Source organism: Triticum aestivum, chromosome 3D, assembly GCF_018294505.1.
Source record: "Triticum aestivum cultivar Chinese Spring chromosome 3D, IWGSC CS RefSeq v2.1, whole genome shotgun sequence".
Classification (NCBI taxonomy): Eukaryota; Viridiplantae; Streptophyta; class Magnoliopsida; order Poales; family Poaceae; genus Triticum; species Triticum aestivum.
The window spans coordinates 105,955,640-105,975,623 of record NC_057802.1 but is presented as its reverse complement, the minus strand read 5'-3'; the positions used below and the strand labels follow the sequence as shown (position 1 = coordinate 105,975,623).

Below are 19,984 nucleotides of genomic sequence, written 5' to 3'. Positions count from 1 at the left end.
ATATACGCTTTGATAAGTTGATCAAAGCATATAGTTTTATACAGACTTGCGGTGAAGCATGTATTTACAAGAAAGTGAGTGGGAGCACTACAACATTTCTGATAAGTATATGTGAATGACATATTTTTGATCGGAAATAATGTAGAATTATTCTGCAAAGCATAAAGGAGTATTTGAAAGGAGTTTTTCAAAGAAGGACCTTGGTGAAGCTGCTTACATATTGAGCATCAAGATCTATAGAGATAGATCAAGACGCATGATAAGTTTTTTCAATGAGTACATACCTTGACAAGATTTTGAAGTAGTTCAAAATGGAACAGTCAAAGAAAGAGTTTTCTTTCCTGTGTTACAAGGTGTGAAATTGAGTAAGACTCAAAGCCCGACCACGGCAGAAGATAGAAAGAGAATGAAAGTCATTCCCTATGCCTCGGCCATAGGTTCTATAAATTATGCCATGCTGTGTACCAGATCTATTGTATACCCTACACTGCTTTTGGTAAGGGAGTACAATAGTGATCTAGGAGTAGATCACTGGACAGCGGTCAAAATTATCCTTAGTGGAATAAGGATATGTTTCTCGATTATGGAAGTGACAAAAGGTTCGTCGTAAAGGGTTACGTCGATGAAAGTTTTGGCACTAGTCTAGATGACTCTAAGTCTCGGTCTAGATACATGTTGAAAGTGGGAGCAATTAGCTAGAGTAGCTCCGTGAAGAGCATTGTAGACATAGAAATTTGCAAAATACTTACGGATCTAAATGTGACAGACCCGTTGACTAAAATTATCTCACAAGCAAAACATGATCACACCTTAGTACTCTTTGGGTGTTAATCACATAGCGATGTGAACTAGATTACTGACTCTAGTAAACCCTTTGGGTGTTGGTCACATGTCGATGTGAACTATGGGTGTTAACCACATAAAGATGTGAACTATTGATGTTACATCACATGGCGATGTGAACTAGATTATTGACTCTAGTGCAAGTGGGAGACTGAAGGTAATATGCCCTAGAGGCAATAATAAAGTTATTATTTATTTCCTTATATCATGATAAATGTTTATTATTCATGCTAGAATTGTATTTACCGGAAACATAATACATGTGTGAATACATAGACAAACAGAGTGTCACTAGTATGCCTCTACTTGACTAGCTCATTGATCAAAGATGGTTATGTTTCCTAACCATAGACATGAGTTGTCATTTGATTAACGGGATCACATCATTAGGAGAATGATGTGATTGACTTGATCCATTCCGTTAGCTTAGCACTTGATCGTTTAGTTTGTTGCTATTGCTTTCTTCATGACTTATACATGTTCCTATGACTATGAGATTATGCAACTCCCGTTTACCGGAGGAACACTTTGTGTGCTACCAAACGTCACAACGTAACTGGGTGATTATAAAGGTGCTCTACAGGTGTCTCCGAAGGTACTTGTTTGTTTGGCGTATTTCGATATTAGGATTTGTCACTCCGATTGTCGGAGAGGTATCTCTGGGCCCACTTGGTAATGCACATCACTTAAAGCCTTGCAAGCATTGTAACTAATGAGTTAGTTGCGGGATGATGTATTACGGAACGAGTAAAGAGACTTGCCGGTAACGAGATTGAACTAGGTATTGAGATACCGACGATCGAATCTCGGGCAAGTAACATACCGATGACAAAGGGAACAACGTATGTTGTTATGCGGTTTGACCGATAAAGATCTTCGTAGAATATGTGGGAGCCAATATGAGCATCCAGGTTCCGCTATTGGTTATTGACCGGAGACGTGTCTCGGTCATGTCTACATAGTTCTCGAACCCGTAGGGTCCGCACGCTTAAAGTTAGATGACGGATATATTATGAGTTTATGTGTTTTGATGTACCAAAGGAGTTCGGAGTCCCAGATGAGATCAGGGACTTGACGAGGAGTCTCGAAATAGTCGAGACGTAAAGATCGATATATTGGACGACTATATTCGGACATCGGAAAGGTTCCGAGTGATTCGGGTATTTTTCGGAGTACCAGAGAGTTACGGGAATTCGTATTGGGCCTTAATGGGCCATACGGGAAAGGAGAGAAAGGCCCCAAAGGGTAGCCGCACCCCTCCCCATGGACTAGTCCGAATTGGACTAGGGAGGGGGGGCGCCCCCTTCCTTCTTTCTCCTTCTCCTACTCCAACAAGGAAAGGAGGAGTCCTACTCCCGGTGGGAGTAGGACTCCCCCCTTGGCGCGCCCTCCTCCTAGGCCGGCCGCCTCCCCCCTTGCTCCTTTATATACGGGGGCAGGGGGCACCCCAAAGACACAACAATTGATCTCTTGATCTCTTAGCCGTGTGCGGTGCCCCCCTCCACCATAATCCACCTCGATAATATCGTAGCGGTGCTTAGACGAAGCCCTGCGTCGGTAGAACATCATCATCGTCGCCACGCCGTCGTGCTGAGGGAACTCTCCCTCAAAGCTCGGCTGGATCGGAGTTCGAGGGACGTCATCGAGCTGAACGTGTGCTGAACTCGGAGGTGCCGTACGTTCGGTACTTGGATCGGTCGGATCGTGAAGACGTATGACTACATCAACCGCGTTGTGCTAACGCTTCCGCTTTCGGTCTACGAGGGTACGTGGACAACACTCTCCCCTCTCGTTGCTATGCATCACCATGATCTTGCGTGTGCGTAGAAAATTTTGAAATTACTACGTTCCCCAACAATAATCACGTGGCAGTCATGAGACTTTAGGTTCTGGAACTTTTTCTCTGACATATTTATTATTCCCTTTATATTCGGCGAGAAGCCAGTCGGGACCTTCATACTGAGCAGGCATTCAAAGAAAATTTCTTTCTCTTCTTTCGTAAGAGCGTAGCTGGCAGGACCTTCATACTGCTTCGGAGGCATGCCGTCTTTTTCGTGCAAATGTTGCAGGTCCTCCCGTGCCTCAGGTGTATCTTTTGTCTTCCCATACACGCCCAAGAAGCCTAGCAGGTTCACGCAAAGGTTCTTTGTCACGTGCATCACGTCGATTGAAGAGCGGACCTCTAGGTCTTTCCAGTAGGGTAGGTCCCAAAATATAGATTTCTTCTTCCACATGGGTGCGTGTCCCTCGGTGTCATTCGGAACAGCTAGTCCGCCGGGACCCTTTCCAAAGATTACGTGTAAATCATTGACCATAGCAAGTACGTGATCACCGGTACGCATGGCGGGCTTCTTCCGGTGATCTGCCTCGCCTTTGAAATGCTTGCCTTTCTCTCGACATTGATGGTTGGTCGGAAGAAATCGACGATGGCCCAGGTACACATTCTTCCTGCATTTGTCCAGGTATAAACTTTCAGTGTCATCTAAACAGTGCGTGCATGCGTGGTATCCCTTGTTTGTCTGTCCTGAAAGGTTACTGAGAGCGGGCCAATCGTTGATGGTTACAAACAGCAACGCATGCAGGTTAAATTCCTCCTGTTTGTGCTCATCCCACGTACGTACACCGTTTCCATTCCACAGCTGTAAAAGTTCTTCAACTAATGGCCTTAGGTACACATCAATGTCGTTGCCGGGTTGCTTAGGGCCTTGGATGAGAACTGGCATCATAATGAACTTCCGCTTCATGCACATCCAAGGAGGAAGGTTATACATACATATAGTCACGGGCCAGGTGCTGTGATTGCTGCTCTGCTCCCCGAAAGGATTAATGCCATCCGCGCTTAAACCAAACCATAAGTTCCTTGGGTCAGCTGCAAACTCAGTCCAGTACTTTCTCTCGATTTTTCTCCACTGCGACCCGTCAGCGGGTGCTCTCAACTTCCCGTCTTTCTTACGGTCCTCACTGTGCCATCGCATCAACTTGGCATGCTCTTCGTTTCTGAACAGACGTTTCAATCGTGGTATTATAGGAGCATACCACATCACCTTCACAGGAACCCTCTTCCTGGGGGGCTCGCCGTCAACATCACCAGGGTCATCTCGTCTGATCTTATACCGCAATGCACCGCATACCGGGCATGCGTTCAGATCCTTGTACGCACCGCGGTAGAGGATGCAGTCATTAGGGCATGCATGTATCTTCTGCACCTCCAATCCTAGAGGGCATACGACCTTCTTTGCTGCGTATGTACTGTCGGGCAATTCGTTATCCTTTGGAAGCTTCTTCTTCAATATTTTCAATAGCTTCTCAAATCCTTTGTCAGGCACAGCATTCTCTGCCTTCCACTGCAGCAATTCCAGTACGGTACCGAGCTTTGTGTTGCCATCTTTGCAATTGGGGTACAACCCTTTTTTGTGATCCTCTAACATGCGATCGAACTTCAGCTTCTCCTTTTGACTTTCGCATTGCGTCCTTGCATCGACAATGATCCGGCAGAGATCATCATCATCGGACACTGGTTCCTCTTGATCTTCAGCAGCTTCCCCCGTTGCAGCATCATTGGGCACATCGTCTGGTTCCTCTTGATCTTCAGCAGCTTCCCCCGTTGCAGCATCACCGTATTCAGGGGGCACATAGTTGTCATCGTCCTCTTCTTCTTCGCCATCTTCCATCATAACCCCTATTTCTCTGTGCCTCGTCCAAACATTATAGTGTGGCATGAAACCCTTGTAAAGTAGGTGGGTGTGAAGGATTTTTCGGTCAGAGTAAGACTTCGTATTCCCACATTTAGGGCATGGACAACACATAAAACCATTCTGCTTGTTTGCCTCAGCCACTTCGAGAAAATCATGCACGCCCTTAATGTACTCGGTGGTGTGTCTGTCACCGTACATCCATTGCCAGTTCATCTGCGTGCATTATATATAATTAAGTGTGTCAAAAACCATTACAGAACATCATGAATAGATAATGAAGTGACCAAATTAATAGAAGTTCATCATCACATTAAAACCAAAGTACATACATAGTTCTCATCTAACAACATATAGCTCTCCAGAGCATCTAATTAATTAAACCATACATTGAAACTATGTAAAACATTTCAATGCGAAAACAAATGCGATCATAATCGCAACCAAGGTAACAATTGATCCAACGGCATAATGATACCAAGCCTCGGTATGAATGGCATATTTTCTCAACTTTCTAATCTTCAAGCGCATTGCATCCATCTTGATCTTGTGATCATCGACGACATCCGCAACATGCAACTCCAATATCATCTTCTCCTCCTCAATTTTTTTATTTTTTCCTTCAAGAAATTGTTTTCTTCTTCAACTAAATTTAACCTCTCGACAATAGGGTCGGTTGGAATTTCCGGTTCACATACCTCCTAGATAAATAAAATCTATGTCACGTTGGTCGGCATAGTTTCATAAACAATAAATGAACCAATAGTTATAAAGATAATATATACCACATCTGAATCATAGACAGGATGAGGGCCGACGGGGGCGGATACCAAAACCATCGCACTATATAATAACAAGCAATACAATAGTAAGAAAATTAGACAAGTATCTATCTAAAGTAAGAATTTTTTTCTTTCAGAAAGAAGATAAGAACAAGAGGCTCACCACGGTGGTGCCGGCGACGAGATCGGCGCGGGCGATCGACAGCGGTGAAGACGGGAATGGGACGTGACGGGCCGCTAAAACTAGGCAAATCTCGAGGAAAATGGAGCTTTGAGGTCGAGCTTCGAAAGGAGAAAGCTTAACTAGTGTGGCTCGGGCATTTCATCGAACACCTCATGTGCATAGGAGGTGAGTTAGAGCACCACAAAGCCCTCCCCTCGCCGGCCAGAGAAAAACAGAGCACTGGAGTGCTCTGCTCGCGGGCGAGGGGTACATATAGGCAGCTCATTGGTCCCGGTTCGTGGCATGAACCGGGACTAAAGGGCAGACTGTGGTCCCGGTTCAAGCCACCAACCGGGACCAATGGTGGTGGGCCAGGAGCGAGGCCCATTGGTCCCAGTTCATCCCACCAACCGGGACCAAAGTGGCCAGACGAACCGGGACCAATGCCCCCACGAGGCCCGGCAGGGCCCTGGCCTCACGAACCGGGACCAGTGCCCCCATTGGTCCCGGTTCTGGACTGAACCGGGACTAATGGGCTGACCCGGCCTGAACCAAAGCCCTCTTTTCTACTAGTGCGATGGCGGGGTAAACATGTTGTAGAGCATAGGCTTTGGGACACCCCCTTATCTAGCCACTCATTTTTGCATCGCGATTCGTGCAAGTACATTTGTCTTTTTTGTTTCTCCTATATAGAACAACATATGAACTTCAAAATTGGCAGCTCAACAAAATATTCTTAATAGAACGTGGGAAAAAACTTTCGGAATTTTTCGTACAATATAAATACTAAAAAGTACATATTTTAATTATAAAAAAACTAATTTCGTATATTTATATTTGACCAAAAAATCTGAAAGTTTTTTCTCACATTCTAGTTAGAATGTTTTGGTGTCTTGCAAAGTTTGAAGTTCATATGTTGTTTTATTTTGAAGAAACAAAAAAGAGAAAATCCGATGTATCAAGTTAGTTGTCTAATATGGATCTCAAAGCAATATTGAAGGGTAAGGATAAGGGGTGTCCAGAAACCCGAGCTTTAAAAATCCACCTCCGCGATGGCGGAGATCATGGAGGAGGAGGCGCCCGTGGAGGTGGCGGTGGCCGTCGACACCGCGCCTATGTTCAGGTTTAGACTGTTATGCACGAGGAGGAGGGAACATCGCACGTACTAGTTACGAAGGCAGCATGCATCCACACTGGACACGTGCATTTCGTCAGCCCGGACAAATCCTGTGTGAATCTAGCGCTGTGGACATGACGTGTTCTGGGGCGCTGGCATCTCATGTGAATCTCCGGAAAAGATGCCATGGCGACACTGGGATCCCCTTCCGTCCTTGCTTGTCTAGCCATAACGCGCTGCACATTGTACAGTACGGAGTATATGACTATCTGCATGCATGCATGAATGTGTGCTAAGATAAGATGGCCACGGCGACCCGTTCCGTCGGCTGATCCTCTGGGAGATCCCCTGAGGATCCCGGGAGATCTGTAGCAGATCACGCAGGATCTCTCCCTTTCTCGTGTTCTTCTTAGATAGTTCAACAAATGCGTGCTCAGGATCAACAGATCAAACAATCCTCGTATCTTCTTCTGTGGACCACCATGCGTGCTCACTGCTCAGGTTATGCAGTAGCATTGTAGCGTCTCTGGTCTGGTGTCTCGTGCAAGGTGTTCCTGAAACACCGAGTAAGATGACACACTCGCATTACTGACGTGTCTGCTAGTATCGGTTGCGATTTTTTTTTTAGGCGTAAAGAGGTTGCGATTGGATGAGAAGGACGACGACTGGACGAGCAAGCCGGAGGCGCCGGGCCCGACGCATCGCTTTACCGGACGGCCCCGGCCCTGGACGCACGTCCACGACGGCAGCCTCAAACTCAGCGGATAGGAGGATGTTGGGCCGAGATACAGCCCGATACGCTGGGGCGAGCGGCGCTCCGGATATGCGGGAGCAACTAGTTATGAGCCCTCCTTCGGGAGCCTCGCAACGATTAGCGTCATTTGGCGCGCTCTCAGCCATTCGTCACGTGTCGCGCTCTGGACGCACCCTTTAGATTTTGTTTTTTTTTTCGCACGCGTTTTCGGCTTTTTAAACGGTTTTTTCCGATTTTTTTCGACATTTTGGTTTTCCCCGATCTTTCTTAGCTTTTCGATCAAAAAAAATTTCAATTTTTTTTGCGCGAAAAAACGCGTTTTCTTTTTTTTTCCCTTTCGCGAAAGTCACGGTTTTTCTTCCGCAAGAGGCACGGCGGTGCTTTATCGAGAGTCACGGCCGTGCCTTTCGGAAAAGAAAAAAAACGCGTTTTCTGTTTTTTTTTCTTTCGCGAGAGCCACGGCCGTCCCTCTCGGAAAGGGAAAAACAAAACGCGTTTTCTGTTTTTTTCTTTCGTGAGAGTCACGGTTTTGCTTCCGCGAGAGGCACGGTTGTGCTTACGCGAAAGTCACGGCCGTGCCTCTCGAAAAGGCAAAAAAATACGTGTTTTCTGTTTTTTTCTTTCACGAGAGTCACAGTTTTGCTTTCGCGAGAGTCACGGCCGTGCCTCTCGGAAACGGAAAAAAAACGTGTTTTCTGTTTTTTTTTTCCTTTCACGAGAGTTACGGTTTTGCTTCCACGAGAGGCACGTTTGTGATTTCGTGAGAGGCACGGGCGTGCCTCTTTCGGAAAGGGAAAAAAACCGTGCTCCCGGTTCGGTTTTTTCGTCCGGTTTTTTGTGAAAAAAAAAATCGTCAAAACCTATCAACCTGCGATCTAGTTTTGAAGATCTCGACGCAAGGAATCCAATGGTGAAAACGGTTCAAGATTTGAACGCACGGTTTAAGAGATAAAACGTTTTGAATAAACGGATCTACGAAAAAAGGGAAAACTCCCAGGTTGCGACAAGTGGCGCGCTGCATGTGCGCCACTTGTCGCGACCTGGGAAAGTGGAGTGTTCTTTGCAACGAGTACTCCTTAATTAGTGATTTCGCGGATATACTCTCTGCTGTACGTTTAGTAATCCCTCAAAAAAAATGCTGTACGTTTAGTACCACATCGCGTGCGTAAGCTAGATCGAACGTGTTTATAACCTTGTTTAGCAACCAGGCTATCACCGGGTGACAGGCCCGGTTAGCAATCTCAGAATTTGAATATGCAAATATATTTCATAGGCGCACCTCGGATGACCTCACGACACGCGTGGGTTGCTTTTTGTGTACGGGACCGATCAAAGCACTTCTGATGCGGCCGAATGGCGTAGGAAAATGCGTGGTCGTCTACAAACATAGTACAAAGTAGCTTTACGTCGTTACTAAGATTTACAGATATGAAACACTTGCCTCACGCTCTCAATACAGTCAAATTGCTTTTTTTTCTTAAACTAAACTGTGAATTTGCTTTGTTTCAAAGTATTTTATTTCTTTTCGCTTGCGACCGAAAGTGGGTTCAGTGCACTGGATCCTCTTTGTAGAACAGCACTGAACCAAACACCAAGTATAAACAACCAAAACTAGCAACACCAGCTTGCACTGTGATATTGTATCTGGATACACGGTGCATTGCATTAACATTATGGTTCTGATCAAAATATACATACAGAGGGATGACATGCAATCAACAGGGAATGGCATGCAATCTCTGATTACAAGTGGGATTCTTGGTAGCAATACGTAGATAGATGCATACATATCAACACGCACTTCGAGCGCACACTACACACCACAGCTTGAAGCGGGTAAAAATATATACAGCCTACACTGAACCCATATATAGGTTTGAAACGTCCACACCTGATATTACCCGCCGCAATAGATACATACTTTATACAACATGGAGTCAAATTCACAGCCCGTTGAATCGCTGCTACCTTCGGCGCTTCTTGGCAAGATTCCGAGCGACCGTCAACGGGACAAGCACCTTGTCGCCCTCGGTCTCAAGAGCGTAGAAATGGCACAGCGCACGGCCCGCCACATTCCACACGAAGTTGCATCTCCCAGCCTTCTTAAACCTCGCTGCTTTCTCATAGACGATCTGGTAGATTGTGCATGCCTCGTCGAACACTTCGTCAAGGTTCCTCTGCGTTTGCTCGAATTCAGCGGCATCGTAGAGCATCTGCAAGACGAAATGAGCCGTTTCAGAATGCTTTTGTAGGAGCCTCGGTTATGCTGCTGCTGTTGTCCAGCAGAAGACTGGGAACTTACGTATTTGTATTTTAGGTAGAGTTCTTTGAACTTCAGGTCTGTTTCTTCCTTGTCTTGATTGTCAATCAGTGGCCCACTCTCGTTCAAGTACTCCTGATAACGGCCTGTCCAGAGGTTCAGGTACTTGTATCCTGAAGATGCTGCTCTCGCCGTGAAACGCGGGTCCAACGATATCTCTGATTATAACAAGACCAAAACACAAACAAGAAATTACTGTTTTTTAAGTACCTAATGTCATCTGACCGAACAGCTAACAACAAAATCAGGAGCTGCATGCCATCGGAACAAAAAGGATAGACCCTGGTCTTGCCATATTGCTGTCACTATATTTCTTCTCGAAAAAAAAAATCCATTTTACTACCCTGAACAGAATGGATGGTTCACATAACCCCCTGTGACCATTCTTTCTGCTCTCTTAACCCCCTTATCTATACAATACCGTTCAGAAATCGTGTTAGGTGGGTTTGCTCAGGTGTTTGCTGACGTGAACGAGGTCAAAGCGGTATTTGACCAGTGGGGCCCGCTCGTCAGCCGCAGCCCCTCTCTCCTCCTGTATGCCGAGAGAGCAGCCAGAGCTCAGTTCATGCCAACGACGCTGCAGTTCTTCGACCGCGCGGCCACCACCTCCTCCTCGCCTTGAAAGCCTTGTCCTGGAGCTTCCCCTCACTCCGCTATACGTTCCTGCGTCTATGTCTTCTTCCTCATAGGAGCTCGTGCGTGTCGAGTTCGACGGCAGCAACGCGCGGCGGAGCTTGGCCACGCTATCTGGCCTCCTCCCTGGCGCTCCAGCTACTGCGCTGTTTTCACATCGCAGCCACCCGCTCTCCCATCTGACAGCATCTCAACACATCTGAGATGTGCCACCTCGGTAATGAAGATCTCATATCATGAACAACACCCCCCCCCCCCCCCCCACACACACACACACAAAAGCTCTAGCGATTGAAGTTACATACTGTAGTAATGTAAAAAAACTGGCTAAATAAAAATAGAAGTGAAAACGCAACAAGAAAGAGCTAAATGAAGTAGCAACTTACCGACTGGTTCAACTTTCTCAGATTGCTTTTTTTCTGCTTCGTCATAAATTTTTCCTAGTATGGATGTCGAATGGTAGCTTTCCTTTCGATCCATGTAGTGTGGATACTTTTTTGCTGTCAGCTCAGCAGGGACATTGATCTGTTGAGGGAAGGAAGATGATTAGAAAAGGCTTAAAACTGTTTAGTATAAATGCTTTGCATGTGGTCAACTTTTGCCTTACAGGTACACCCTCTATTCTTAAATGTAACACGTTTTGGCAGTTTAAATTAAACTGCAAAACATCTTATCTTTAGGAACGGAGCTAGTATCAAACGAGTAACCAACATATGGTACAGATCATCCTCTTTCTTTTTAGCGAAAACCCTAGGGGAGGGCCTGACAGTAAATATATTAATAGGAAAATATGTACATGAGAGGGAAATATATACAGGAGAGAGCAGGGGAGGAGAGAGAGAACTAAGAGAGAGCAGGGAGGGGAAATATATACAGGTCATGCAGCTGTGTTTAGTTTAAGAACCAAATTAATATGTAACTATTCTGACAAAACATTCTAGCAATTTACTCTAACTATGTAAAATTTCAAACTCATTCTGTGTCAGCACTAACAAAAATGTGAAAAATCTGACAGATGGTAAAGCAAAATGAAAGAAGAAAATAAAAGGATAACTGCCACCATTCATCAGAAAACCTATTCCTTTTTTACTTCTAGTGCATATTGAATTTGAAGTCCGATTTAAAAAAATACTCCCTCCGTCCATAATATAAGAGTGTTTTTTACACTAGTGTCAAAAACGCTCTTATATTATGAGACGGAGGGAGTACTTAACCATGCTGGATACTACAATACACCTAATTAATTAGGCAAGGTGGTCTATCTTTTATAAGAGAACAGTTCATTCAAGTTCCCTTCTATTAGATGTTAGCCAAACGGATGATATCTGGACATCTAGCAGTTAAATTCTAAATATGATAATAAACAATAATATGGAAGGGTGATGCACATGGAGCTATATAGTATAGTGCATAAAAGCATTTGAAACTACAGATTGCGTAAACACAGGAATGGAATTAACCTTGGTCCCGGCCTTTGGAGCGTCCAGGGCCAAATAATAAATATCAACCAACTTCTTTATCTTTTTTTCTAGTATATTACTTTCATATTCATCAACACCATCTGTTAACAGTCGGTCCATATATACTAACCAAGTATCAGCTGCTGCGCCAAGTGCATTACTGAAAGTAGGAAAATTCCAAACAAGAGTTAGATCATACAATATTACAAAAGGTTGTATATTGATAGTTTAGCAGGCCGCTGACAGCAGGAATCCAAGAACTACACGGATCCATGCTTTATTTTTCTAGTTGAAAACATTAACAGGTAAAAGCCGGAAAGAAATAAAACCATGTGAAAAACTCAAAAATAAAGCAATGAAATGCAAGCTCTTCTTGCGTTTTCTCGAGAAAAAAAACTAAACAAGCAGTAATAAATAGGGCATACAACACGGTCGTGATGTTTCTCAGCTCAAGCTCAAATGAGCTCGAGTGAACAGTAAAATCAGAAGAAAAAAAACTGAAATTGTTACCCAACAGATAGGGTCTGCTCCAGTTGAGACTGATAACATGTACTCCCTCTGTCCCAAAATTCTTGTCTTAAATTTATCTTGATACGGATGTATCTAACACTAAAATGTGAATAAATACATCCATATGTAGACAAATCAAAGACAAGAATTTTGGGACGGAGGGAACACGAAGCATTTCCCAGGTGGAATGAAGAAAGACAGCTACATGTGAATTAATTCATTTGAATGATGGCTATATTACATTTTTCACCTATCAAAATGCACAAGCCACGCGTAACATATACGCCAATCCCCGGTCTCATGCACAAGCAGCGTAACAAGAAATTTGTCCTCTAAATAAGATTCTTGCTGCAAAACTCATCTTCAGAAGAAAATTGTATCCTAGTGACACATACATTCTGAAGTGCTGTTTTAAAAACAGACACTTGTGAATTTGTAATGATTATCAGCATAAATCAGAAAAATAATAAATCAACTTGATATGAATACCTGCGTGCAAATCTTGCTTTTAAGAATTCATGAAACAAACTCCTCTCGAGCAGGGGTTCATCTAAATCCAGAAGACACTTTTTCTCGGCCTGTATTGGTTTATTTACTTGGCCCCATTCCCATGGTTTAGAAGGCTTGAACTGCTTTAATAACTGAAAATGGCATATTTACAATCAAAGCAGGACAATACATTGAGAGGTTAAAAGGCATAATGTGTTATTGCTACAATACCAAAACCATTTTTTAATGCTTCATCACTACTGCAATGATACACATGAGTTGATGATCTATAGTAGCCAATGTGGTAACTGTTACATTATATGTGGACTGCACTAGCCCTTTCCATCAGTTCGGACTTTTGGTTGCGTTGGCTAGTGCATGAAGCTTAACAGTAACAAAGCATGTATTAGAAAACCTATATATAGTTCAGAAACTGCCAAAGGCTCGACTAGGATAAGTGATTAGTTGTAATGCTAGGACATGAATGGCTGAAGTAAAAAATGAAGAAGCTAACATAGTTAATATTTTAAGGGTAATGACCAAAGTGGCGCTTTTCCTTGAAAAAAGAAGGGCCACTTTGGTTATTGAGGTCTGAAACGGGCCATGGAAGATAATGTTTTCCAATGAAGATTCAAAATAAAATGTCAATTAGGAATGAACTGACCTGTTCATTTATTGAGACCCAATACATGTCCCCATCAAAATCACTATTGGCCATCTCATCGGCCAAAGATCGTGGGCCAGAGGTAGGGAAAAGTATAGCATATCTGGAATATCCTACTACGTCATGTATATCCTCGATATATCTTGATGTCAAGACATGTATATCACCAAAGTGTAACCCAGGATGTTTATAGACAAGCACATTTCCACAATATGGTCCATTGTCACTGTTTAATAAAAGCATATAAAGTAAGTAACAAACAGAAAAAGGAGAGAGGAAAAGAAATGTTTTTTATTTGAGAAAACAAAAAATTCTTGAATCTAGATGCAGAAAAAAAGGAACTGCTTTCAAACATCAGCAGTACTCGAATAAATAATGGCTGCACCACGATCGATGTTTTAAGGACCCTAAGACCATCTACAGAATGGACGTTTGTAATGTCTTCCACGATATCAAAACCTTTTAGGAACCCAAAATATCTCTTACAGACTTTTCTAATTACAAATAGTCATACAAATTAAATCTCAATCTCCCTTTAGACTATATAACGTCAGGTCAGTCTATATCTGACCAACCGAAAGGAATAATGACATTAAAATACTCCCTCAAGACAACAGGTTGAAGCCCCAAATACCCACATATGGTTATGATCTTATAATCAGTTTTATCAAAGAATTAAGTCATAATGAAAGCATATTATGATTATCAGTGGTTAACAACTCTTCTTTTCAACCAGAAGCACAGTTAGGTCAACTAACACACCCATTTCTAGAACTGTAATTAAAAATACTTTCCAGTCCGCACACATGAATATGCATATCCTTGTGACTTGTGAGTACAATATACACGCTAACAAAATAGCAGAGGTGTGAGAGCCTCACGTCGTGTGGGCACACTTCTACTAAAAAAGGGCATGTGCGGTCCCAAGGGCTGCCTATCTGAGGTTTCTTCATAAACATTAAATATCAATAAAATAGCTGTGTCTTCAGAAACTCCTAAATGGTGTGACCAGTAAAATCATGGATCAAGGGAATATACACATAACAGAATTCAAAAGGCATGCAGATCGAAAAGAGTATGTCTGCCACTTACAGGATCACACAAACTTCATTGGCTTTGAGTTTCCCTGTAGGATCTGTTGTACCCATCAAATAAAAGCAATCACTGATTGGTAGCTTTCCTTGCTTGATTCCCTTTCTTTCTTGTTGAGCCATGATAGCCAGCCTGGACTGCAAATATGCATCTTCTAGTGGAATTCCAGACAAAATCATTCGTGCTGATATCGAATCCTCCATGTCCGCATAGACAAATGCAACTGCAAGGACCAGATCCAAAAGAGGTTTGTATCAAATGCAAGCAGGTGAATGTAAATGGCAGACTATCATAGCCTAACAGTAAGATAAGAGCAGAAAGAAGCACATATATGTGGCAATTCATAAAATGTAGTGCATGGAACATATGCTACTAACTGTTTAGTGCGTCTTCATAATCACAACGAGCGTTCTCAGCCCCTTCAATTGCATTTTCTAGAAGCTCCATAAAGAACTCTTCTTTAACTCCTCCATAGCGAAGTAGTGCAATCAAGAGCTTTGATGTTAATGTCCTTTTTGGTTTAGTGCTGAGGAAACAAAAATAATAATATTACACCTCTTGTGAACCAAGCACAATCAACATGTCCTAATTCACATGGCTTAATCTGTTGCAGAAAGGTAGGCACTCCTGCTCACACTTTAATACGCTCTTACCTCCCCACTTAACCAATACCCACCAAAGTCTTACACCATGAGTTGCCAAATGCTACCGCATCAAGTTTCATGCAGAAATGAACTCATCAAAAAGTTTAAACTATCGAGCAAAAGCAAGTAATCTTAGTCATAGCTAAAAAAACTAAACAGCATGTTTAACCGTCAAAGAAAAAACCCGCTGCTTTCTTTTTCCTGATATTAACATGTACTCCCTCCATCCCAGATTGTAGTGCGCATAGTTCCTAGCCCAGGTACCAATGTATGTGCTGGCGCTAAATTTTGGACGAGAAAGTCCCCAGCCCACGTGTAAGAAGTACTAGTACGCTGTACTCCGGCCTCTGTTTCACATGACGCAAGTGTCCACGACCAGCAAGCAAATCCGGCCAGGCAAGCGGGGGTGCAGCCAAGAACGCAGCGGCGCCGCCCATGGACGCGCTCGACGCGGAGACGCCGGCCGTGGCTAATGCGGAGCCATCGGCCATGGGCGCAGAAGGCGCCTCTAGCACCTGTGAGCCGCCGCCGCTACCGCATATGAAGTTAGCGCCAGCGTACTGCCGCTCCATGACCAATGATCGCCCAGCCTCGTTGGCATCGACCTTGAACCCAACGCAAAGCTGCTCACCGTGTTGGGAGGAGAAGACCAAGAAAGAGGTAGACAGCGCTTGAGGAAGTCGATTGGCACCCATGGAAGGTGGATGGGCGAACGGCGGAGTGCTCGGAGTGGCTCACTCTCACAGGCGGGCGATGGTGCGCTCTGACCGACGTCCACGGGTCATGGGTGTCCACACATCACACTTTTGACCACCTCGTCATCACTATCTCCTGGATCTCGTCGGCACAGAGGAGAGGAGGTTGATCCAGAGCTCACCGGAGCACCGCTGTGCGCCCGGAGGTGGTGGGGAGGAAGAGGGCGGCGAGGGAGATGCGTCGTTCCAGCCACTGTGGTCCTCAATCATCGTGGTGCTGGTGCGGGAGGAAGGGGATAAGGCGAGGCTATTTTCATCCAAAATCGGTTGCGCTGCAATTACGCACTACAATATGGAATATGCCCAGAAAACTTATGTGCGATATAATCTGGAACGGAGAGAGTATATTTTTTATTTGTATAGGTGTGAAAAATGAAGAACAAGTGCGGTGATTTGAAAGGTTTGTGGGACAGAGCTTCTAAGGCACCAAAGCTAAGTTCGATATCAAGTTATCAACACCCCACTCCGGGTAAACTCAACCTGCTGTTTACCGGACTTGCCAGTGGGTTTCATTAACGTTCCAAACCAAGCAAGAAAGGAAGGATTTTATTAGTGAAATTATAAAATAAATTCCGAATAACAAGTCAACCAAGAACATTCTATTTTTGGAATATGTGCTTTCCTTTGAAAAGAATCGAGTATACAGTGCAAACTCTTGGAACGTTTTTTTTTTGCGAAAATGAGAAACTCCGGAGATTTTTCTGTGGGTTCAGATTTTCTTATTCCTCAAATTGAAAAGACTTTTCCCTGTTGCGACCACATACAATTTTTGACAGTTATTTTGTAGGACTGATACAAAGGAGAAACTAAACCTAGGAGGGACTTGTTTCAACCGGAATTCTAGAAACGACTTGGGACAGGAGAAATGAAGCATAGCCACACAAAATCACAGTGAACCGCAACAAAATAAGTTCACTTGACTATTGTGCATAATCTGTAATGCCACCGATAAGGATTGAAGGTATACAGGGCCATAGCTGGGCACAAGACATTCATAGGACCGTTGGCATTAACGAGATTGGCCAATACGTGCAAGTCTGGCAGGCGATCGAACACTTCTTGCTCTCGGATGCCCCCGACCAGCTTGTTTGGAAGTGGGACGGCCTCCGGCACCTAAACTGCCCACTCCTGCTACCTCGCCACATTCCAGGGATCCACAACTTGCTTCTCTTGGAAGCTTATCTGGAAGAGTTGGGCGCCGCCACGTGTGAAATTTTTCCACTTGTTGGCCAGCCTTGATAGGTGCTGGACTGCTGATCGCCTCGCTAGGCATGGTCTCCAGCACCAGCCCCGATGCCCACTGTGCGACCAGGCTCCCAGGATGATGCGTCACTTACTCCTGGAGTGCCCTTTCGCCAGACAGACTTGGCATGAGGTCCTAGCTTGGCTCGGGATGACCAACACAGGCCCAAACGAGGAAGATACCCTCATGGCTTGGTGGCTCCACGCCAAGCATAACACGCCTACACAGATGCGCAAGGGTCTCGCCTCCATTGCCTTCCTGACGCCGTGGATGATCTGGAAGCAGCGCAACGAGTGCATATTCGACGGTGCCCAGCCTCTCGTCCATGCCCTGGTCTCTAAGATCAAGGATGAAGCCGGGCAATGGACACGAGCTGGTGCCCATGGTCTGCGGGTCATCTTGCCAACCACCTGGGATGTACACTAATTTTTCCTGTTCTTACCAGAACTTGGCCTCTTAGGAGGGTTGTAACAAAATTCTATCTTTTCAATGCAATGAAACACAAAAATCTTTTGCGTTTTCTCGAAAAAATGGATTAAATAAATACTTCCAGGAGGCTTTAAAGTTCCAACAACATGCCTAGACATAGCAATCAATAGTATTCAGACGTGTAACTAAGTATGTACTTAATACCTAAATGTAACAGTGCAGCTCAAAGGTTCATGGCATACCTCGTTGTCACTATTTCCAAAGAGTTGACGGACTGGACACAATATGATTTTGGATCAGCTTTCATTTTTATCAATTCCCAAGAGTTAACGGACTGTACACCACATAATTTTGGATCAGATTTTATTTTTATCATTGATGGCCGTATAAGAATAGTTCCAGGAGGAAGCTGCAACAGAAAATAAAATTATTCTTTAGAAAGTGTCCAAAGTTTGGACAAGATAAGATAATAAGAGCATGTGCTATGTAAACTTCAAAACTGTATAGTAAATGCGTATATTGGAGAAAGACAAATGAAGAATCACCAACACGTGCTATGTAACCATGCCGCTGAGAAAATCAACATGAACCAAAGAAATTGTGCTGATATCAGTAAACTGGTATAAAAGGTGGTAATAGCTTCTCCAATCTGTCTATCCCATATGAAGAACAGCTAACTAGTGCATTTCTTGAAATTATGCTTGAGCTCATAAAAGTGTACAACTAAACTGAACTTCAGACCCATAACAAAACTAAGACCATCCTGCTATAACGATCAAAAGAAGAAGCACACTTGCTCCCGCCCGAATTCGCTAAAAAAAAGGCAACCAATAATAAGACTAGTAATTTGAATTTGAAGTGGTACAATGTCTGAAACTCTTAATCCATACCCTTCTGTCAATTAATGCAGTTCCCTTAACAGCTGATCCTTTATAGAACATCCGGAACTGAATAAGAAGAGGCTAGAGAAGAACAGATAAGAAACAACAAATATATTAGTTAAATCATGACACATTCATAACGCAGTATATCAGAACATGGTTAACACAATACAGGTTTACTGGCAATAGACCGTTGTTTCTTCGCATGGGGAGAAGTCATAAGTGTATCATCACAAGCCTGAACATCCTGAACAAGGCATAATAAAGCAATAAGATGTTCGCTAGAAGAGTTAGAATAAAATACTGCCAATAGCAATCCTTGCTGAAGTCTGAAGAGCGTGAATTCCACGAGGGGGGACATTTATAGAGGAAATGCAGCAGTAGTCGTTTTGTACATGAATGACAGATATAGAAATTACTAGTAGCAGTTGATCTAATGGAATTCTTTGAAAAATAAGGAATGAGCAGTGAAAGATACTTCAGTTGGAACAAGAAAGAAAATGAATATGGTAACAGTAACCATATGCATAAACCTTTACAATATTTGTGTTTTCAAATGCAATCTAATTTTAAAGGAACCCAAAAGGAATAGTGCAGTGATATGAACAATCTGAAAGCAGAAAAGTTGCATGCTGAAATGTCCCTTCTATAAACAAGGAAGGAGTCTATTTAACCCCCTGAATCTTGGGGAGATTAACAGTTTAATACCCAGACTGCAATCAAACCAATTCCCTGAAGATTAAAAAAATGTTTATTTATTTAACCACCTGAGCCAGTTTAAATGTGGTTCTGCCATCATGGTGTATTATTTAGCAATAGTAAGGGATCTTGTTTATCCAAGTTTTTTTGGTATGCATACACCACACAGTGATCTAGTAAACCATAATTCACGTTTGCTTCATCATTCACAAAACAATAAATATCAGAGGAGCCAAAAAAATTCTACGTAAGTAAGAAAATATATTACAACTAAGGTTCATAAATTCTACTCCCTCCAATCCATATTAGTAGTCACTCAAATGAATGTATCTAGCACTGAAATATGTCTAGATACATCCATTTGAGCGACAAGTAATATGGATCGGCGGGAGTACTATAAAGGTGTAAGGCATGAAGGGAAAGTGCACAAACTTGTGACTTCAAAAGTTTTCCCTTGTACATAATTGTTGGGCATTTCTCAGCCAAATCTTCAGATATTAGGCCAGTTCCATCAGTATGGATCAGGAGTTCCCCATCTCGTTGAACAATGCCCCCATTTTCATCCTGAAATACCACATTGAGATAAGTTTACATTTCAGAAGCAAGATCAAATACAGTGGAACGAGAGACTTACGCTGCAAGGTTTATCATCAAGCTGTATAACATGAACCGCTGATAAATCAACCTCCATTGTGATAGTTTTCGATAGTATCAAAGCAAACCTGCAACATCCAATGGAAGAACACAAGTTTTAAACAGAGAAACTACAGCAACAGCCATGGGGACAGCAAATTATCATCAAAAATCAGGGTTT

General features: G+C 43.4%; 1 protein-coding gene across 1 annotated transcript in view; it reads right to left on the bottom strand.

The window, feature by feature from the left end:
- Positions 1 to 8,999: 8,999 nt before the first annotated feature.
- LOC123077715 (probable RNA-dependent RNA polymerase 3) overlaps positions 9,000 to 19,984 on the bottom strand; it is a 37,345-nt gene continuing 26,360 nt past the window's right edge. The window contains exons 7-19 of the mRNA XM_044500017.1: positions 19,805 to 19,892; positions 19,603 to 19,734; positions 18,644 to 18,718; positions 18,481 to 18,552; positions 17,833 to 17,999; positions 14,897 to 15,045; positions 14,520 to 14,742; positions 13,428 to 13,653; positions 12,764 to 12,915; positions 11,765 to 11,924; positions 10,691 to 10,829; positions 9,654 to 9,829; positions 9,000 to 9,564 (exon numbers count right to left, since the gene is read on the bottom strand). Of these exons, the coding sequence (XP_044355952.1) occupies positions 9,316 to 9,564; positions 9,654 to 9,829; positions 10,691 to 10,829; positions 11,765 to 11,924; positions 12,764 to 12,915; positions 13,428 to 13,653; positions 14,520 to 14,742; positions 14,897 to 15,045; positions 17,833 to 17,999; positions 18,481 to 18,552; positions 18,644 to 18,718; positions 19,603 to 19,734; positions 19,805 to 19,892 (2,008 nt within the window). The 3' untranslated portion in view covers positions 9,000 to 9,315. The remainder of the gene's footprint in view (positions 9,565 to 9,653; positions 9,830 to 10,690; positions 10,830 to 11,764; positions 11,925 to 12,763; positions 12,916 to 13,427; positions 13,654 to 14,519; positions 14,743 to 14,896; positions 15,046 to 17,832; positions 18,000 to 18,480; positions 18,553 to 18,643; positions 18,719 to 19,602; positions 19,735 to 19,804; positions 19,893 to 19,984) is intronic.